Source organism: Chiloscyllium plagiosum, chromosome 2, assembly GCF_004010195.1.
Source record: "Chiloscyllium plagiosum isolate BGI_BamShark_2017 chromosome 2, ASM401019v2, whole genome shotgun sequence".
Lineage (NCBI taxonomy): Eukaryota > Metazoa > Chordata > Chondrichthyes > Orectolobiformes > Hemiscylliidae > Chiloscyllium > Chiloscyllium plagiosum.
The window spans coordinates 13,065,938-13,089,025 of record NC_057711.1 but is presented as its reverse complement, the minus strand read 5'-3'; the positions used below and the strand labels follow the sequence as shown (position 1 = coordinate 13,089,025).

The 23,088-nt window shown below is 43.6% G+C and overlaps 1 protein-coding gene across 1 annotated transcript in view; it reads right to left on the bottom strand.

Annotated features, from left to right (window-relative positions):
- The window catches only part of tesk1b (testis associated actin remodelling kinase 1b), a 132,869-nt gene that overhangs the window by 61,175 nt on the left and 48,606 nt on the right, over positions 1-23,088 (bottom strand). Inside the window, exons 3-4 of the mRNA XM_043674568.1 lie at positions 19,302-19,350; positions 5,389-5,535 (exon numbers count right to left, since the gene is read on the bottom strand). Coding sequence (XP_043530503.1) covers positions 5,389-5,535; positions 19,302-19,350 — 196 coding nt within the window. The remainder of the gene's footprint in view (positions 1-5,388; positions 5,536-19,301; positions 19,351-23,088) is intronic.

The window sequence follows — 23,088 nt, the reverse complement described above, 5'->3', positions numbered from 1 at the left end:
TTGGCTAGGCCGGCATATATTGCCCATCCCTATTTACAGCTCACCATCACCTTCTCCAGGGTCGACATATTTTGAGATTGAATGAAAAGATGTAATTGCATATTGACCAGTCTGACTGAACAGCAGCTGTCTGGCAGTATTGAGTTTGGAGCTGGTGTTCTGAGAACATGACCTGTCCCCCCCCCTCCCAGTGTAAATTGGGCAAAGTACAAATAACTGTAGAATCTAAGGGTCTAAACCACAGCCAGCCCAATGTCAACCACCTAGAAACAGGCACCAGGTTTATGGGACAAACGGTAATTGGCCCTGCAAATCTCAGGACACCATGACTTCATTATTCATTCATGGGAAGAGGGCATCGCTGGCTAGGCCAGCATTTAGTCCCCATCCCTAATTACTTGGAAGTGTAGAGCCAGCACTTCTTCATTCTGGGTTCAAAATCCCTGAACTCTCACCTCTCCACCCCGCTCCTCGAATCCCAGCTCACAGCAAAAATGTATACCATAGTCCTGCCATCTCCAATTGTGAATGATGGTGGATAATTAAACAATTAACAGGAGGCAGCGGTGGCTCCACAAATATTCTCAATGATAGAAAACCGAGCAGGCCGGTGTAAAAGACAAGATCCATCTCAACTCCCTCCAGAGGTCCCAAGCATCAGATTCCAGTCTTCAGCCAATTCAATTTACTTCCCATTATTGGAGGGAGCACTAACAAGGCCACCATTTGTTACCCATTCCTAAGTGTCCCTTGACGGGAGTGGGTTACTAGGGTCATTTCAGAGGGCAGTTGACTGTCATCCACATGGACGTGGATCCGAAGTCACATATAGGCCATATCACTAAAGGATTAGAGACAAAAAAAACTGCAGATGCTGAAATCCAAATAGCTAGGCAGGAGGCTGGAAGTATACTCAGTTGAAAGAGAGGCAGGTGAACCTCTGTCTCACCACCACCCCCTCACCTCCATCCAGGGCCCCAAACAGTCCTCCCAGGTGAGACAGAGGTTCACCTGTTTACTGCATCCGGTACTCTTCTCTACATTGGGGGGACCAGCGTAAACTGAGGGAACATTTTGCCAACATCTCAGCCAGACCCACAGGGGCTGGCCAGACCTCCCATTCACTGTCCATTTCAATTCCCCTTCCTACTACCTTTTTGGCATGACTATTCTTGGCCTCCTCCGTTGCCACAACGAACCAAACCGCAATTTGGAGGAACCACACCTCATTTTCTGCCTGAGCAGCCTGGAGGACTCAACATTGAGTTCTCCAATTTCAAAAAACCTCCCTTCCCAGCCCTCCCTTCTACTCCTCCCAGCCATCTACTGGATTCATTCCTCCCATTGATCAACCAGGTCATACCCCCTACCTGTCTTCACCTATCCCCATTTCACCGCCCTGCACCTGCCAGTCCCTTTGTCTACAGCTCCCCCTACACCCACCCCAGCCCTGAAGAAGGGTTACACCCAAAATGTCAACTTCTCCACCTCCTGATGCTGCCTGGCTTGCTGTGTTCTTCCAGCCTCCTGCCTGTCTACCATGCAAGGATGGCAGATTTCCTTCCCTAAAGGATATTAATGAACAAGACTGGTTTTATGACAATCCATAATGGTTCCATGGTCATGATTACTGATATTAGTTTGAATTAATTTCCACAAGCTGCCATGGTGGAATTTCAACCAATGTCCTCAGAGCATTAACCCGTATATCAGTGGATGCAGGCATCACTCCCTGGACCATTTACTGTCTGTTTCCCTCGACATAATGATGGTGAGCTGCGTTCTTAAACCGCTCGAGTCCATGTGCTGTAGGTAGACCACAATGCTATTAGAGAGGGAGTTCCATGGTTTTGATTCCGTGATACTGAAGGAATAGTGATATATTTCCAAGTCAGGATGGTGAGTGGCTTGGAGGGGAACTTGCTACTGGTGCTGTTCCTATGTATCTGCTGCCTTTGTCCCTCTAAATGGGAGTGGTTATGGGTTTAGAAGTTTCTGCCTCAGGATCTTTAGTGAATTTCTGCAGTACTTCTTGGAGATACTACACACTGCTTTTCCTGAGCATTGCTAGTAGGTGTTTATGGATGTGATGCCAATCTAGTGGGCTGCTTTGTCAAGCTTCTGTTGGAGCTGCATCCATCCAGGCAAGTGAGGAGTATTCTATCACATTCCTGACTTGTGCCTTAATATAGGTTGGATAGACTTTGCAGAGTCAGAAGTTTGAGTTAGTCAGTACATTGTTCCTAGCCTCTGACCTGCTCTTGCGGCCAGTGTACTTATGTGGTTAGTTCAGTTTCTAGTCAATGATGACCCCCCCAGAATGCTGACAATGGGGAATTCAGTGACAGTTATGCCACTGGATGTCAAGGAGTGGTTATTAGATTGTCTCTTGTTGGCAACGGTCATTGCCTGGCAATTGCGTGGTGTGAACGTTACTTGCCGATTATCAGCACAAGCTTGGATATTGTCCAGGTCTTGCTGTGTTTGGAATGGACTGCTTCAGTATCTGAGGAGTCGCAAATGTTGTGGATATTGTGTCATCAGCAAACATCCCCACCTCTGAACTTAATGATGGATGAAGGCTGTTGATGAAACAGCTGAAGATGACACTACACTGAGGAACTCCTGCAGAGATGTCTTGAAGTTGAGATAACTAACCTCCAACAACCATCTTCCTTTCGGTCAGGTATTGTTCCAAACAGCGGAAAGTTTCCCCCGATTCTGAAAGATTCCAGATTTGTTAGGGCTCCTTGATGCCACACTCAGTTGAGTTTGGCTTTGGTGTCAGGAGCTGTCACTCTCACCTCCCCTTTGGAATTCAGTTCTTTTATTCATGTTTGAACCAAGGCTGTAATGAGGTCAGGAGCTGCGTGGCTCTGGTGGAACCCCAATTGGATAACACTGAACAGGTGGTTGCTGAGCAAATGCTGCTTGGTAGCACTGTTGATGGCATCTTCCATCACTACACTGATGGTCAAGAGTAGACTGATGGCACAGTAATTGGCTGGGTTGAATTTGTCCTGTATCCAGGATATACCTGGGCAATTTTTCACATAGTCAATAGATGCCAGTGTCGTATCTGTACTAGAACTGCTTGCCCAAGTATAGATATTTTTCACCAACCTCTTGAAACAGGTCGGTCTCACCTGTAGGGTTGGACAATAACTTGGACTTCCTGGCCCACAGGCAATTGTCCAGGTATATCCTGCGCAAAAAAGCTGGACAAATGAGATTTGGCTAATTACCATTCCCTCAGTGTACTGAGAATTATCTAGCAATAACACAGTATTATCAAGTAGCACTCAAGGCAGTAACTTACCTTCCCTCTGTTTGCATTCTGCCAGAGCTACTCAGCTCTAGACCTCATTACAGCCTGGTCCAACCTGGACAGTAGAGCTAAATCTCAGAAGCCAGGTCAAAATGATTGGCCCTGATATCAAGACAACATGTGACTAGACATGGCATGAAGAGGTCCCCACAAAATTGATCTCAATAGGAAATGGGGGGGAGAAGTCGCCAGTGGCTTGCATCATAGCGAGGACAAGAGAGTTAGCTATAGTTATCCAAGTCTAAATATCTCAGCTCCAAGACATCTCTGCAGGAGTTCCAGTGTAAATAGCTTCCTAACTGACTTGTTCAGTGATGTTTACATACCTCTAGAGTAGGTGGGACATGAAACCCAGGCCATGCTTGTTCAGAGTAGGGACACTACCACTGCACCACAAGAACATTCAGTTCCTCAAATGTAGATATTTCCTAATCAACCCGGTTGAGAGATAGAATATCTGAACAGATAGGAGCTGAACCCAAGTCTCCCAAGAGCCCTTAGATACACAGTGTTGTCTCCTAGGCCCGATCATTTTCAGCTGGTTCATCAACATCAATTCCCTTGATTATAAAGTCAAAAGTGAAGAATGCTTTGGTCAGCACCATTCACGGTCCCTCAGATAGTGAAACAGTTTATGTCCATAACCAGCAAAATTGGTCAATGATCATTTTTGGTGGATAATTATGTTTGTGCCAAACAAGTTGTAGGTACTGACCAGTTCCAACAAAAGAGAATCTAACTGATCGCTTTTAAAATTCAATGGCATGACCATGCCGGAGTAGTCTCACCATCAACATCCCAGAGGTTATAGTGACCAGAAACTGAAATGAAGTAGCTATATAAATATTGTGGTCACAAGTGCAGGTCAAAGACTGGGAATCTTGCAACAAATAACTCATCTACTGACTCCCCACAGCCTGTCCAATATCAATAAGGTTCATGAGTGTGGTGCTGCAAAAGCACAGCAGGTCAGACAGAATCCGAGGAGCAGGAGAATCGACTGATGAAGGGCTTTGCCTGAAATGTGAATTCCCCTGCTCCTCAGATACTGCCTGGCCTGCTGTGCTTTTCCAGCACCACACTCTCAACTCTGATCTCCAGCATCCGCAGTCTTCACTTTCTCCCAATAGCTGTAAGGCACAAGTCAGGAATTTATAATAATTGCTGAAGCTTGTGTGGTATAAGAAGCCTCTATGTATCAGGAAATTCCCACTTGGAACCGGAGAAGAGAGTCTTCTGAATGAATAAAATTACCTTGCTTCTTTTATGCTTTCCCTTCCATGTAGTTCAGAAGTTAGTTCCTTAAGTCTAGACATTTATATCCAATTTCTGTCATATGAAGGCAATCTGGTGGATTCAGGTTAAGAAGGAACTTACACATTTATAGGAGGTTTACAACTCGCTTTACAGCTAGCAAAATGCTTTTCAAGTGTAGTCCGTTGTGATGTAGTGAACACAGTTGAGAGTTTGAGCACAGCAAGGTTTCACAAACAACAAAAGGACAAATAACCAGTTACTCACTTCAAGTCATATTTATGCAGTGACCAACATTGACTAAGACCAATGGGCGGAAGTCCCTTGCTCTTCCTCAACTCTTTTGTTTAATTCATTCAGGAATAGGAGTGTCACTGGCTGGGCCAGCATTGTTGCCCTTGAGAAGGTGGGGATGAGCTGCCTTCTTGAACTGCTGCAGTCCACTTTCTGTAGGTTGACCCACAATGCCCTTAGGGAGAGAATTCCAGAATTTTGACCCAGTGACAGTGAAGGAATGGCAACAGATTTCCAAGTCAGGATGGCGAGTGGCTTTGAGGGGAACTTGTAGGTGGCGGCATTCCCACGTTTCTGTAGCCCTTGTCCTTCTAGATGGAAGTAGATCATGGGTTCTTTAGTCAACTACTGGTGAGTTCTGGTGGAGAATTTCTCTAGAATGCATTGAGCAAGGTAGAGCAATGAGAAAGGGATACAATGTTCTGCATGGATTAAGCTAAACTAAGCTGAACATCCTTCTAATCCTATGTTGTCTTGCTAACTACAGTTTGATATCTCTGTGGTTTACTTACCTTCGATGTCAAATCACGATGAAAGATTCCCTTGGAGTGCAGGTAGCACAGGCCTTTTGCAATGTCCAAAGCCAGCTTAATCCTCACCAACCAAGACAAATACTCATTGCTGCTTAGCACTTGCTCGAGGCTCCCTCCATTAATGTACTGAAGGAAAGAACAAAAGAAAAAGGCCAAGATTAATGGATATTATTCATAAAAATACCAGTGCGTTTGCAATCTTCTCACATTTATCTGAATCTTACAATGCAATTTATGTGGACAACGTGGGACAGAGGTAACTCCTGCAAATTGTGGGCAACTGTGTCATAACCTCCCTTCTGCATTGCTTTGTCTTCACTCTAATAGATACACCTGGGTAAAAGGGAACAAGTCACTTCCAGCCAGTGCTGTTTGCTCCCATGTCTGCCTCAACATCATCTCTTTTACATATATAGTACACAGAGGGTCAAAGTGAACACTTCATTCAGGTCTATGATTTTACAAACTTGTGTCTCAATCTTGGTTGCTATATTCATGCAATGTGCAGCAGTAAAATAGGACACATTCACTCCCATCTGAATGATTTGTGAATTTCTGGATCCACTTCTATAAGCCTACAATACACATTCGGTATAAAAAAAAAACATCCAAGTTATAATCCTCTTGATGTGTGTGTGATGCTGCTAGCCCTAATCAGTTTATCTGGCTGCTTATGAAGAGGTGACATTGGCAGAAACGTGTCTTTCACATTGATTTGACAGGATAGAAATAATCCCTTAAACCCAATTGGTCCCTTTTGGTGATAATGATTCACACAAACTTCCACCCAATCTCATCTCACACCTTCTGTATATCTTTCTATTACTTTCTACTGCATGCATTTATCGTAATTTCCTTTAAGCACTACAGCACTATTAAGCTCAACCACTCCATGTTAAATTATAGAATGGTGACAGCCCAAAATGAGGTGACTCCATGTCAGTACTCTCTCTTTCTGAATAAATCCCACTCTCCTGGCTTTGCCCCAAATCCCTGCAAATCTGCTCTCCTCAGGTGTCTTTCAGTTCCTTTTAAAGCCACAACTGAATCTGTCTCAAAAATAGAAATTGCTGGAAAAGCTCAGCAGGTCAGGCAGCATGTGTGGAGAGAAATCAGAGTCAACTCAAAACGGAGTTCCGAAGAAATTCTGAGGAAGGATCACTTTACCAGAAACTTTAACTCTGATTTCTTTCCACAGGTGCTGCCAGAGCTGCTGATCTTTTCCAGCAATTTCTATTTTTGTCTCTGATTTACAGCATCCGCCTCTCTCCCAGTCAGTACATTCCAGATCCTAACCACTTGAGATATAAAAAAAAGCTTATCTTCATGCCACTCGTTGGCTGTTTTACCACTCATCCTATAAAATTTCCCACTATCACCTACACAGTGTTTTACAACTTCTGTAGTTTGTGCGATCTCACTGGGATAAGAAGGTTCTCTTCAACTTCCTATCAGATTTATTAGCTGGCTTAATATTTGTGATCTATAATTTTGGATTCACCCAGGAGAGAAAACATTTCCTCTATTGTTATGATCCCAGCTGATGGTAACGCCGGATAATTCAGATCAGAGTGTGAAACCCGCCTTGATTGACAGACAGTCAGTTTTATTTTTCTGTTGTTTACCATGGAGGCCCCTCACGGAACATATTCACAAGAAGCTGCCAACATACTTTTAACAAAAGATAGTCTGTCACCCAAAAGAATAAAATGCAACAATGTTACACCAGACAATAATTAATAAATAATCTCAGTATAAACAATACTAAGAAAAACTAATTCCTTTTATCCCGTCAATGTCCATACAGCACTCTAACCTCACTGAAGAGTCACTCATCTCTATACTAAAGCTTCCTGCTCAGTTGACATGACTGCAGTCAGTTTTTTCCCCCCCAGAAAACTGCTATACTACTGAGCTCGGCCTTTCTATTGAGTCCATACGTAAGGAGCCACCTTAGCTTAGCACCGGACTGCCACTTACACCAGAGTGCTGGGAGTTGAGCATCTCAAGGAATTCAGTGGAGGAAGGAGCGAGGTGTTTAATTACTTTTGCCTAAACAAAGCAGCTAATTGGAAAATTAAATTGGTGAATATTTCTAGTCTTTAATGTAAAAGTGAGGTGCTTAGTTCTGCTCTTACATCTCTTGATGTTATGATTTTAAAACTTCCTTTAAAATTACTCGAGGACTCTGCTTCAATCACCTTTTCAAGAGGAGAGTTCCAAAAGTTCACAGACCTGTCGAGTGCCTAGCGAGAGGTTTGGTAGGAGAATGACCCTCATCTTTGAGGAAAGTGGCAGGGGAGTTGTTTAGTGAAAAGGAGGGGCAATTAATTATCAAACCACAGCTGTGTCAAGGCAGGGAATTAGTTCCCACTGAAGAGAAGCTGCTCAGTACAGCCTCGGACATTCCACAACAGGATGTTCAGGAGAAGCAAGCTTCCCATTTAACTGGAATCTTAACAAACATGCAAGTGATTTACTGGGCCTGCCTGGAAACTGGTTTCAGGAATGACTCACCAAGTAATGAGCCAACAGCAACAAGTCCTGGCAACTCCTAGAACAAGGGCCTGAAAAGGCAATCTCATGAGAGATAGCTAGAGCGAGAGAGAGAGCGCTAGAGAGGGAGAGAGAGGGAGAGAATCTGCTCCCCAACATTCCCACTTGTCAGTGCAAAGCTATTTAATCGTCCAGATAATAGTAACAACTCAATTATAGAAAACCTTTCCTGCAGTGAAACATCCCAAAAGGCCTTTACAGGAGCAACAAACAAACATTTGACACCAAGCCTTATAAGTAGATGATATTAGATGATCAGATATTTCTGCAGCACTCAAAATTTCTTCAGGATGGTGTGTTGTCGCCCCGGTGCCAGAGTCAAGAATGTCACAGAGCAGCTTCAGAACATGTTTCTGGGGTGCAATGAACAGCCAGAAGTCATGGTCCACTTTGGTACCAATGGCTTAGGTTGGAAGGGGCATGTAGTCCTGCAATGGGGGTTAAGGGGGTAAGTAGAATATTAACAAGCAGAACAGCTAATGTGGTAATTAACAGATTACTTCCAGTGCCACATGTAAGCAGTACAGAAATTGGAGGATAAGGAACATGAATGATGAAAGCTGATGCAGGATAGAAGACTTTCTATTCCTGGGATTGGCTACGGAGATGGCACTTGTACAAGCCGGACATGTTGCCTCAGAACAGAAATTCATTACAGGGTATTGTGCTAGTGTTGTTTGGGAAGATTTAAACAAGCTAATTTGGGGTGTGGGAACTAGGAGAGAATATTAGCAAGTAACACTAGGGTGCAGTAAGTGCTGTAGATAAAACAGGAATAGAAAATAGAAAGTTTTTTTGGGGGGGGAGGAAGTTGGAGTAAGGGGGAAAGTAATGAAATCTAAATCAGTGGTAGACTGCACATTGGGAATGTACGGAGTAAAGTTAATTAAACTGGGGAGTTACACACACAGATTATCTTGTGGGATTGTGCTGTCCTAGTGATCTTGGAAATCTGTCTTTCAGAAGGGCAGATCTGGGCATTTAAAGAAAGCTAGGGAAGGGGAAATTATGTGCTGTTTGTTTTTGATTAAGGAGAGCATTGTAGTACTGGGGAAAGAGGATATTTCAAATGGACAGAGTCGATTTGGCTCGAACTAACAACTAAGGGGTATGATTACATTGTTGAACACTTGGGATACTTTGCATCTGTTTTCACCTCAAAGGCAGATGCTGTCCAGGTCATGGTGACAGAAAAGGAATCTCAATCACTAAACAGGTTTAAAATTCATAATCAGGCAGTATTGGATAAGCTATTGGTATTTAAAGTTGATAAAGCACTGAGACTGGATGAGAAGCTTCCAAGGATATTGAAAGAGGCGAGATTCCACAGTCACTGGCAATAACCGTTCATTGAAGCATAGAAGATAAAAGTAGGAGTAGGCCATTCAGCCCTTCAAGCCTGCTCCACCATTTAGTATGACCATGACTGATCATCGGACTCAGTACCCTGTTCCCACTTTCTCTGCACATCCTCTGATCCTTTTAGGCCTGAGAACTATATCTACATCTTTCTTGAGAGTCTTCAATGTTTTGGCCCCAACAGTTTCCTGTGGCTGAGAGTTCCACAGATCACTACTCTCTAGATGAGATTTCTCCTTATTTCAGTCATAAAAGGCTTACATCTTATGCACAGACTGTGACCGCTGTGTCTGGACTTCCCAGTCATAGAGTCATTGAGTTGTACAGCACGGAAATAGATTCTTCAATCCAACTTGTCCACAACAACCAGATATCCTACATTAATCTAGTCACATTTGCCATTATTTGGCCCATATCCCTCTAAACCTTTCCTATTCATATACCCATCCTGATGCCTTTCAAATGTTGTAATTGTACCAGCCTCCACCATTCCCTCTGGCAGCTCATTCCATACACGCACAGCTTCTGTGTGGAAAATGTTGCCCCTTAGGTCCCTTTTATATTTTTTCCCCTCTCACCTTAAACCATTGCCCTCTGACTCTGGATTCTCCCACCCTGTACAGCACGGAAATAGATTCTTCAATCCAACTTGTCCACAACAACCAGATATCCTACATTAATCTAGTCACATTTGCCATTATTTGGCCCATATCTCTCTAAACCCTTCCTATTCATGTACCCATCCTGATGCCTTTTAAATGTTGTAATTGTACCAGCCTCCACCATTCCCTCTGGCAGCTCATTCCATACACGCACAGCTTTTGTGTGGAAAAAGTTGCCCCTTAGGTCCCTTTTAAATTTTTTCCCCTCTCACCTTAAACCATTGCCCTCTGCCTCTGGATTTTCCCACCCTGGGAAGTATCACCAAGTCTTCAAGAACACTCTTCCTGCCTCTGCCCTGTCCAATCCGGTTTGAATTTTAGCGGTTCCAATCCTCTATGATTTCTGGAATGGAGCCAGAGGACTGGAGAATTGCAAGCATTACATCTTTGTTCAAAGAAAGTTGTAAAGATCTGCATAGCATACAGTCCAGTCACTTTAACTTTGGCGGTGGGTAAACTTGTAGGAACAATTCTTCATGGCGGAATGAATAGTCACATGGAAAAACGTGGCTTGATTTGGAAAAGACAGCATGGATTTATTAAAGGAAAGTCATGTCTAATAATTTTTTGGAGATTTTGAAGCAGGATCAGAAAGAGTTGATGACGGAAATGCCGTTGGTGTGATGTACATGGACTTCCAGACAGTACCACACAACAGAATTATGAGGAAAGTAATAAAATCATGGAATAAAAGGGACAGTAATAATGTGGATACAAAATTGGCTGAGGGATTGGAAACAGAAAATAATGGTTAATGGGTGCCTTTTGGGCTGGAAGAAAGTTTTTCTGGAGTATCCCAGGGTTCAGTATTGGGACCCTTATTTTTCCTGATAAACATTAATAATCTGGATCTTGGTGTGCAGGGGGACAAATAATTTGTTTGTAGTTGACACAAAACTTGGAAGAATTATAAGGATGACAGTGTGGAACTCTAAAAGGAGTTTAACATGTTGGTGGAGAGGGCAGATAGGTGGCAGATGAAGTTCAATGCAACGAAGTGTGAGATGGTACGTTTTTGTATAAGAACTTGGAGAGATATTATAAAGGGTACCACTCTAAAGGGTGCACAGGAGCAGAGAGAGGAAGAAAGAGCTGCGAATAAAATACATGCTATTTTAGGCTTCAATAATGTGTGTGTAGAACACAAGAGCAGGGCAATTATAGTGAACATCTCTCAGACCTGAACTGTGTACAGTTCTGGGCACCACACTATGGGAAGGATGTGAATGCACTGGGGATAATGCAGAAGGGTTTTAAGAGAATTTAGGATGAGACAATTCAGTTCAGAGGACTTACTGGAAAAATTGGAACTGTTTTCATTGGAGAGGAGAAAGATGATGTTCGATAGAAGTTTTCAAAATCATGATGGGTCTAGATGGACAGAACAGACAGGGAGAAACTATCAAGAGTGTGGTGCTGGAAAAGCACAGCAGGTCAGGCAGCATCCAAGGAGCAGCATAATCGACGTTTCATTCAAAAGCCCTTCATCAGGAAAGAGCCCTCATTCCTGATGAAGAGCTTTTGCCGGGAAAGTCGATCTTCCTGCTTCTCAGATGCTGCCTGACCTATTGTGCTTTTCTAGCACCACACAACTCTAATCTCCAACATCTGCAGTCCTCGTTTTCTCCTAGGGAGAAACTGTTCCCACTTTTGTAAAAGAATTAAGAATCAGTGGGTACAGGTTTGAAGCGTCTTGCAGAAGAAGCAAATGGGATGCAAGAAATCTTTTTGACTCGATGAGTAGTTAGGGTATGGAATGCACTACCTAGAAATGTGATGAAGGCAAGTTCAATCAAAACACTCAAGGGGACTGGATAATTATTTTTAAAGAAACAATATTCAGGATTAAGGGGAAAAGGCAGAAGATTGGCGATAGACCAATAAGCTCAGAGCTCATGTAGACACGATGGGCCAAATAGCTCCTTCTGCACTATAACAATCCTGTGTTTCTAGTCAAAGATGTAAGCTTAAAGATCACCTCAAAACACAGGTAGGGAGTTGAGAGCCTGAGAGGTCTGAGGAATCCATTCCCAGGGAACTAAAGACATGGTTTCTGATCGAGTAAAACTGAGGATATTTAAGTGGTCAAAATTGGAAGAGTGCAGAGATCATCGATGGCTGTGGGGCTAGACGAGGGCAAATAGACTGGGTGGGGGGTAAGCGCATGGAGGGCTTTGAAAACAAGTCAGGCCGGAGGAGAACGAACAAACACAGACACAGACACAGACAAATAACTTGGAAGTATTGTAAACGGTGAGGAGGACAGCATCAACTCCAGAAGGACATAGTCAAGTTGGTGGAGTGGGCAATGGCATATGAGATTCAAAGCAGAGAATTTTTGTAGGAAAGACAATATAAAATGGGGTACAATTCTAAGTGCAGGATGGGAAGGGTGCATGAGCAGAGGGATCTGAGTGTATATGCGCATAGATCATTTAAATTGACAGAAAAGCTGCAGAGAGCTGTAACTAAAGCATCTATAGGAATAAAGTAGCTTTGACTTTAATAGAGTACAAGAGCTAAGAGGTGATGTTGAAATTGTATAAGACACTTGTTAGACCTCAGCTGGAGTATTGTGTACAGTTGGGGTCACCACACTAAAAGAAAGGATGTGAATGCATTGGAGAGAGTGCAGAAACAATTTATAAAACTGGTTCCAGGGATCAGAAACTTCAGTGATGAGATTAGACTGAGGAAATTGAGATTATTCTCCTTGGAGAGAAGAAGGCTGAGGGATCTGATAGGAGGTTTTCAAAACCACAAATGGACTGGATGGATAGAGAGAAGCTGATGCCCCTTTTGAAGGAACAGGAACAAAACAGCATCGATTTAAAATGATGCGCAAAAGAAGCAAGGTTTGTGTGAGGAAAACTTTTATCACACAGCCTGGAGAGTCTGAAATGCACTGCCTGGACAGGTGGTGGAGGCAGCTTCAACTGAGGCATTCAAGAGGGCACTGGACAGTTACTTAGATAAAAATAATGCACAAGAGTTGTGGAAAAAGCAGGCATTAGCACTAGGTAACAATGTTCATTTAACAAGCTGGTGCAAGAATGATGGTCAAATGACCTCCTTCTGCACCATAACACTTCTGCAGTTCTGAGAAAGTCTTTTGAGACTACACAAGCAGCATGCAACATGATGGGGAATTAATCTGAGCCGGAGGTAAAAAAAATCCCACAGCTAGCTCAGGACGAAGAGGGGTTTCGGTTTGGGTCTCCTTGCCAACTGTGAAAAGGTCAAATATATCTCTCACTCCCACCCAAACAGAAAGACAAAGCAATAGCAAGAGGCAATATATTTGTAGGAGATTCTTAGGACCCAATAACACATGCTTAATTATACTTCGTGTTATTAGCAGATTAGCAATTTTCATTTTAACTGCTTGATTAAATCCAAAGCTCTCCTTCCTGTCACTATTTTTATCAGCTGCCCAGGGAGTAGTACATAAAACAGCCAGCAACACAGAACAAGAGACACTGAGCAACAGGATGAGGTAGCACGAGGATAACCGGCTTTTAGAGAGACAGGGAAAACATCTCTCGTTGTAGATGGGAAGGGATGAGTAAACACAGATGTACGGACACTGCTGGAAAATGTGTGGAGAGAAACAAGAATGAGAAAGAGTGCGGGGGAAAGCCAACAGGAATCATACGCATGCTGCAGGCTTGTGCACATTGAAGCAGAGCTGTGGTGGTCTTTAACATGAACCCAGGAGGGCAAACAGGTCTTCCTTTAAACAGCTCATCTGAAAGATGGCACCTCTGACACTGCAGGACTACCTCAGGGGTGTCAGCATATATTTTGTGTTCCAGTCTCTGCTAAACCCATATGTTTCTGGCTTAGAGGTGAACGTGTCAACTGAGCCACTGTGGACACCCACAGTACAACCATTCAATGTGGGGAAAAGAGCTTCATGGGTTAATTAGCACAGACAGTAAAGCTTGTGCCAGAGGAAGAGAAACAGAAAGAACAGCAACTTGTTCTACAAAAACAACTCTCTGTGCTGAACAACTAGCTGAACAGGACAGCGAGCTGGTGTACAAGGAATGGTATTCCCATACGTAATAGATCCTTGAACCTACAACCTTCTGACTCAGAGAGCTACCCACAGAGACTATGATTAATATCTGAAAGGAGAAGGAGTAAATCATTGGCATAGTTACCAGTGGTGGGAGTAAGAGAGGGGAAAATAGAGAGAGTGAGTGATCAATGACACTAATTGTTGGGGAAGGGGTTTGTAGCCTGTGTGAGGGTTATATGAAGAATGCGTTGATGTGGGTTTTGACCGTTCGCTTACCGTCACTGAACCTGCTGAGAGCACTGCACTGACAAATAAAGCTGAACATGAAGCCAGGAGAGCACCACTCAATGACATGTTCTTCAGTACAATCTCCTCAGTCTCAGGTGCTGAGTAATTCTTACAATAAGGGATGAGCCTGGGACTGTGTTGCTTAGCAACTAAGAGTCCAGCAGGAATTTGCTTTATTTGTCCCAGGCTGACAAATAGCTCCGACCCCAATCACAATGACATAATAGACCTACCACAAAGAGGGAATTTCACCTTTTTGACCTTTCAAAAACTAAAAAGTGTTTGAATTTAAAGGAAACAGGCAGGTTTCAAACCCCTGGCTATTGACAGGTTGCCCCATTCCATACTGCCACTTCACCAATTCTTCTGTGAATTTTGTACATGCCAGGTGTTTAGTATATCTATTCAAAATGGAACACATTCCACTTTAATCACTGTATTCAAACAACACGAGGTCTGATACAGCATGGGGTTAGATATAAGAGTAAAGTTCTCTCTACACTGTTCCCATCAAACACTCCCAGGTCAGGGACAGCATAGGATTAGACAGAGTGTAAAACTCCTCTACACTGTCTGCATCAAATGCTCCCAGGATTAGATAGAGAGTAAAGCTTTCTCTACACTCCCATCAAAACAATCCCAGGGCCTCACTGTTTCACAGAGCACATGATAGACTAGAACTAAGGATGAAAGAGACATAAGGATTCAAAGTGCTTAAATTTAGTTCCTACTGTGTAAACATTTGTCATTTGCCCAGTGTCTTAAGGCTGCGTTTTCACTAAAACTGTCTCAGGTTCTACGAAAATGTCTAGTTTAACAGTTCTCTCTGGCAGCATAGTGAAGTAATGCCAAACTTATTTAAAGTATTAGTCAAGGTTAAACTGTCAATGGAATGTTAGTTAGAACAGGCTTGGAACAGGCTTAAAATGCCCAGGACAAAAAGCCAATATTATAACAATGACGTTGAGGCACGCAGTACAAAACAGGATTCAGAAGGAGGATCCCTTCATTCAAAGCATAAACTGATCAGTAAACACTGAACATTCTGGGGCCCATTTCTCTCAAAGTAACTGAGGTGATCTGACAGTCTAAGATTATGAAACCTTTGGATTAGGCTGGATAGGGAGAAGATGTTTTCATTTAGAAGACCAGAACCAGGTGTCATAAACAGAAGAAGATCAGTTAGTAATAAATCCATCTACCCTTCTCCCTCACCTCTGATGGTCTGCATTGCCCTCAATAAATTATTCAGTGGGAGAATGCGGGGCGGGTTACTGGTGGTGATTAACATGAGGATAAAATATTGCAGGTGATTTGGTGATTGGGGAGAAAATGTTGAGTGTTAAGAGCACGTCTAGATATAGAAATAAAAAAGAAAAATAAAAATCCAACCTGGAGGGGTTTTATGGTGCAGTGATACTGTCCCTACCTCGGAGTCAGAACGCCTGGGTTCAACTCCCACCTGCGATTAAGGTCTCTGAATCGGCTGATTAGAAAATATCTAGTTAACTACATAAGAAAAAATAAATCCAGTCAGGGGCCCTTGTGGTGCTGTGGTAGTGTCCTATCTTTGGATGAGACAGCCTGGGTTCAAGTCCAAGCTGCTCCAGAGCTATGTCATTACAGTACAATAAAAACAAAAAACTGCGAGTGTTGGAGATCTGAAACAAAACCAAATTGCTAGAGACATTTGACAGGTCTGGCAGCATCTGCCGAGAGAAAGCAGAGTTAACATTTTCAGTCCAGTTCTGAAGAAGGGTCATTGGATTTGAAACAATGACTCTGCTTTCACCCAATTACGGTTGCTAAACTTGCTGAGTTTCTCCAGCATTCTCTGTTCCTGGTTGTTCAAAAATGAAATCCAGTCTGGGAGGATGGCAGCCACAGGAGGTGACCAGACTCATAGATGTACTGAGTGGCAGGGGCCTGAGCTGGATGTTGCCCAGGAATTCAGTCAGCAGGGAGTGCTGGAGGTCCAGCTGCAGGTTTGGCTCTCTATAGTAATTGGAGAGGTCAGTCAGATGGATCTCTCAGAATACAAGTTCCCTGGCTGGTGCTGTTAATGTGGTGCAATCAGAGAGCCCTGACTGACAGATATAAACAGGAGTGACAGAGGTTCTGTTCACTCAGAGCTGGCTCGGAGGGACCTGAAGAATGTCAAGAACTCTCCAAATGTAAATAAAGGGTGACTTGGTGATTGGATACCGGCCCCTCTGGAGTTATTTTATTCTCCACTGCCTGAAAACAGCAGTGCTCAGATCCAACATTAGGCACCAGTTGGAGGATTCTCAGGTGTACAGTGGGATCCCATCTCAGGTGAAATTTCACATCAGCTCAGGTTCCTGAACCTCCCTAAGACCATAAGACATAGGAGCGGAGGTAAGGCCATTCGGCCCATCGAGTCCACTCCGCCATTCAATCATGGCTGATGGGCATTTCAACTCCACTTACCCGCATTCTCCCCGTAGCCCTTAATTCCTTGTGACATCAAGAATTTATCAATCTCTGCCTTGAAGACATTTAGCGTCCCAGCCTCCACTGCACTCTGCAGCAATGAATTCCACAGGCCCACCACTTTCTGGCTGAAGAAATGTCTCCGCATTTCTGTTCTGAATTTACCCCCTCTAATTCTAAGGCTGTGTCCACGGGTCCTAGTCTCCTCGCCTAACGGAAACAATTACCTAGTGTCCACCCTCTCCAAGCCATGTATTATCTTGTAAGTTTCTATTAGATCTCCCCTTAATCTTCTAAACTCCAATGAATACAATCCCAGGATCCTCAGCTGGTCCTCGTATGTTAGACCTACCATTCCAGGGATCATCCGTGAGAATCTCCGCTGGACACGCTCCAGTGCCAGTATGTCCTTCCTGAAGTGTGGGGACCAAAACTGGACACAGTATACCAAATGGGGCCTAACCAGAGCTTTATAAAGTCTCAGTAGCACACCACTGCTTTTATATTCCAACCCTCTTGAGATAAATGACAACATTGCATTCGCTTTCTTAATCATGGACTCAACCTGCATGTTTACCTTTACAGAATCCTCAACTAGCACTCCCAGATCCCTCTGTACTTTGGCTTTACGAATTTTCTCACCGTTTAGAAAGTAGTCCATGCTTGTATTCTTTTTTCCAAAAGTGCAAGACGTCGCGTTTGCTCACATTGAATTCCATCAGCCATTTCCTGGACCACTCTTCCAAACTGTCCAGATCCTTCTGCAGCCTCCCCACTTCCTCTGTACTACCTGCCTGTCAACCTAACTTCATATCATCGGCAAACTTCGCTAGAATGCCCCCAGTCCCTTCATCCAGATCATTAATATATAATGTGAACAGCTGCGGACCCAACACTGAACCCTGTGGGACACTGCTTGTCACCGGCTGCCATTCCGAAAAAGAACAGTTTACCCCAACTCTCTGCCTGCTGTCAGACAGCCAATCCTCAATCCATACCTGTAGCTCACCTAGAGCACCATGGGCCCTCACCTTGCTCAGCAGCCTCCCGTGTGGCACCTTATCAAAGGTCTTTTGGAAGTCTAGGTAGACCACATCCACTGGGTTTCCCTGGTCTAACCTACTTGTCACCTCTTCAAAGAACTCCAACAGGTTTGTCAGGCACGACCTCCCCTTACTAAATCCATGTTGACTTGTTCTAATCCGACCCTGCTCTTCCAAGAATTTAGAAACCTCATCCTTAATGATGGATTCTAGAGTTTTGCCAACAACCGAGGTTACGCTAATTGGCCTATAATTTTCCATCTTTTGTCTTGATCCTTTCTTGAACAAGAAAGAGCCCATAACCCGAGCCACCTCCTGGAGCTGCCCCCTGCCTGGCACAGAGGTGCTTCTTGGACATGTTTCTGTATACCATCTACTTCAACCCCTTCAGCCGCCATCTGGACCCCTTGGCATACACAGCAGGCAGAGAAGGTCCTCAGTAGAGAGCTCCCTATGCAGGTGTTCTTCCAATTTCCACCTGGGACCTTGGATGGAGGGTGTTGCACACAGCAGTCCAGTGTAAACATAAGCTGAGGTAGTTCACAGATTCCCAGCTGGGGTGGGTGGGAAAACATTCAGGAAAGAGAGGGGGAGGGGAAAACACAGGTCAGAGAGATGGAAGAGGATGAGGAAGTGAACAACAGCGAGTGGTGAGGGTAAAGAGAGAATGAGGGTGGAAGGAGAAAGATGGGAAGGATGATAGGGAGACAGCAGAGAGAAAGGATGAGGGAGGGAAAGAGGAGAGACTGGAGACATAAAGAGAGAGGACAATGCAGGGTTATTTAGATCAAAGCATGTAAAGGTCAGAACAATGAAGATTCTCCACAGTTTAGAGGAATGAAAGAAAGACCATTTAGGACTGTGGTGAGGAGGAATTTCTTCACTAGAGGACTGGGGATCCTTGTAATTTTCTACTGCAGAGGGCTATGGAAACTCAGTCATTGAGTATGTTCAAGATAGAGATTAATAGATTTATAGATGTTAAAGACATCAGGAGATAAGGTATAGTGTGCCCTAGTTGATAGTGAACAAGCCATTGTTCATGTGGTCACATGAGAGAACACAATCCACCTGTCAGAACAGAGCCTGTCCTGTGCGGTACTGTTCTTCAGCCCACAATGTTGTGCCAAGAATTTTATCTTAAACTAAGATCAAACTAACCTACACACCCCTCAATTTACTGTCATCCATATGCTTGTCCAGCAGTCGCTTAAAATGTCCCTAATGTCTCAGATTCTTCTACCACCACTGGCAGTGCATTCCACGCACCCACCACCATCTGCATAAAGAAACTACCTTCCTCCAATCACCTTAAAATTGTGACCCCTTGTGACAGCCATTTAAGCCCTGGGAAAAGTCTCTGGCTATCTCTCCGTCTATGCCTCAATATCTTGTACCCCTCTATCAATTCACCTCTCTTCCTTCTTCTCTTCAGTATGAAAAGCCCTAACTCACTCAACCTCTCTTCATAAGAGAAGCCCTTGTGACAACAGGAACGGCACTTACCTCTGTCAGAGCATGTAATTGGCCTTCATGAACACAGACACCCATGAACCTGCCAAGAGAATCATACATCAATTAGCTAGTGTCATAAACATCTCAGGATGAGACAGTCAGTCAGTCATCACTCTCTAAATACTGTGTTTAGGAATTAGCTTCTCAGTCTGAAGCATTGGCAGATTAGTCATGAATTCATCTCCTGCCTCAAAAACAGGCCACGACTTCTTCTATAGACATTAATAGTCAGTCAGATAATTCTGGACACAGAATTGGTTGGCCCACAGAAGAGGGCGGCACAGTGGCATAGTGGTTAGCACTGCTGCCTCAGTGCTGGAGACCCAGGTTCAATTCCCGCCTCAGGCGACTGTCTGTGCGGAGTTTGCACATTCTCCCAGTGTCTGCGTGGGTTTCCTCCGGGTGCTCCGGTTTCCTCCCACAGTCCAAAAATGTGCAGGTTAGGTGAATTGACTGTAGTGTTAGGTGAAGGGGTAAATGTAGGGGAATGGGTCTGGGTGGGTTGCTCTTCAGAGGGTTGGTGTGGACTTGTTGGGCTGAAGGGCCTGTTTCCACACTGTAAGTAATCTAAGACTGAGGGTGGTGGTAGATGGAAAGTATTCAGCCTGGAGCTCGGTGAGCAGTGGTGTTCCACAGAGATCTGTTCTGGGACTCTGATCTTGTTGTAGGTTGTCAGGACAAGAGATCCATAATTTCATGCAAGGACATCCTAAATTGTCAACTCCAAATGGGACTGATGAGTTGATCTGAAACAAAATGCTCTCTTTCCAATGAAGACTCTGAAGTCAGAAAAAAGTCGTTAAATATTAAAAAAAATTTTGAAATGAACAATGGGGTTTTTCATTCATTGAGACAGATTTAAAAAAAAAGACTTGATTTCATGTGTCCAGAACTTTAGTTGAGCAACACTTGGAGTTATGGGGACCAATATTGGTCTGCATGTTATGAAAAGGATATAGCACAACAGGTGTGTAACAGTGTCAGTTAGAAAATGGCAGTTAGAAAAATATCTACAGCAGCATTGGGAAAAGTGAAAACAACATGTACACAGATCCTGCTAGAGCTAAGCCGTTATAGCTATCAGAATCAACTGATCAGGCTGGGCTCTATTCTCCAGAGAACTGAAAGCTGAATTCTTCCATGGGACCTTGGAGTCGCTGTCAATGCCACCATTTGTTGGTCATCCCTAACTGCCTTGGACTGAGTGGCTTGGCAGGGCATTACAGAAGGTAGTTAAGAGTCACTCACATTGCTGTGTGCCTGGAGTCATATAAAAGCATTAGAAAATAGTAACAGAAGTAGGCCATTCAGCCCATTGAGTCTGCTCCCACATTCAACATGATCATGACTGATCATCTAATTCAGTACACCATTCCCACTTTCTCCCCTATATCCTTTGATCCTTTTAGACCGAAGAATTATATCCAACTCCTTCTTTGTAACTTTCGATGTTTTGGCCTGATTGCAGAGGGTGGTGTTCCCACGTCTCTGCTAGCATTGTCCTTTGAGGTAGAAGTGTTCATAGGTTTGGAAGGAGCTGTCAAAGGATCGTTGGTGAATTCCTGAACAGTTGAAGTGAAATCATAGCTGGCCATTTGGTCAATTGCGTCTATACCAACTATACCAATTGCATCCCACCCACATCCATCCGGTCCCTGTAATCCTGCATTTCCCATGGCCATTCCACCTAACCTGCATATCTTTGGATTAGAAGCCCACACATACATAGGGAGAACGTGCAAACCCCACACAGAAGGTTGCCTGAGGGGGGAAAAAAATCGAACCTGGGTCCCTGGCGTTGTGAGACAGCAGTGCTAACCACTGAGCAACCATGCCACCAAATGGTATTAACACGTCTAATGGGAAGGGAGACCAGCCTCTGAGGAAGACAGGAAGACAGGGAAATGCTGAAGATTTTGATGAGGAAAGATGGGAAAAAAGACTTGAGCAGAGCATAAACACACGTATCGTTTTAGGGATGACCTGATTAGAAATAGAAACAGCAGCCTAGCTGCATTTGAGATGAAAAACAGAGAAAAATTCTAATTGTGGCATCACTGGTCGGCCATGAGTTTAACAACATAGAGATGTTCCTTATCTCAAAATTTAGGGAGTTATATGAGGAAGTAGGAGACTGAAAAAAATTAAGATAACAAGAGTTGAGTGAAACAGTTAGAAACTTCCCTAAACTTAAGTGACATTAGCAGAAAGGAAGTGAATAGCTATTTTTAAGTTTTATTTTTGTTTTATTCTTAGGATGTGGGCATCGTTTGCTGGGTCAGCACTTATTGCCTGCCCCTAGTTACCCTTACAGAGGTGGTGGTAAGCTGGCTTCTTGAACCACTGCAGTCCATGTGTTGTAGGTAGACCCAAGGTTACTGATTAGGCCTACTCTCTTGTTAGAGAGAGACAACTAGAGAGTTTAACCTAAAGTCATTGTGCCTCACATGAGGCAAGAGATTGAGAAGGAGGGACCTTCATGGTAACTAGACAAAATTGAGGACTGCAGATGCTGGAAATCAGAGTCTGGATTCCAGTAGTGCTGGTAAAGCACAGCGGGTCAGGCAGATAAATGGCATTTATCTCTCCACTCCGGAGGCTCCCTGCCTTCAATCCTGGTGAAGGGCTTTTGCCGAAAACGTCGATTTTCCTACTCCTCAGATGCTGCCTGACCCGCTGTGCTTTTCCAGCACCACTCTGACCTACACCTTTGTGGTAACCTCAGCTGGTATCCATCTTGATGATTTGATGTGCATTTTGATCTTACTTGCAAGTTTATTCATAAAGTTTATCTTCTCCCTCTTTAATATGTTTTTGATCATCTTTTGGTTTTTGAAACTTTACCAACTCTCTGGTTTACCACTAACCTTTGCCTCAACACACTTTTTTTCTTTCAGTGTGTTGTTATCCTTAACTTCCCGGTTTAATCATGGTTGGCTTACCTCAATCCTAGAATCCTTCTTCCTCACTGAGATATGTCTTTGCTGTAAGCCATGAACTTAAAAACCATTGTTCCTCAACCACTTTTGCTGCTAAAGTCCTTTCCCAGTTCACTCCAGCTAGTTCAGCCCTCATTCCTTTGTAATTACCCTTATTTAAGTTTAGCTCAGTTGTTTCCAACACAAGTTCTTCCCTCACAAAATGAATGCTAAATTCTACCATGCTATGGTCACTGTTTCCTAGGTGATCTTTCAGTCTGACATCATTTATTAAACATACATCACCAGATCCAAAAATAGCCTGATCCCTGGCTGGATCCACAGTATATTGTTCTCAGAAACTGTCTCAAATACACTTCATGAGGAAGAATTCATGGTTTCCTCTATCAATCTGACTGTCCAACCAAATGAAAATTAATGTCACCCATAAGCATTTTTTAACATGCTTGTACAACCTTCTGATCCATTCTCTGTCCAACCATATAGATACTCTCATTGGTGTCTTTTTGCCGTAGTTATTTCTTACTTCCACCCATATGGATTAGACATTTGCTGATCCAAGATAATTTCCTGTATTTGCATTTATTCCTGCCTGTGCTAACAAAACTGCCTCCCCTTTCCACCTACCCTTTCAAAAAGTTGACAATAGCAGCAGCAAGTCCCATCTTGAAGATGCCTGCAGAAATTTACCAAGTCTCCTCAGACAGCACCTTCCAAATCCACAACGACTCCCATTTAGAATGCTAAATACAGTAGATATATGGGAGCACCACCCCCTGCAAGTTCCCCTCCAATCCACTCACCATCCTGATTTGGAAATTTATCACCATTCCTTTAGT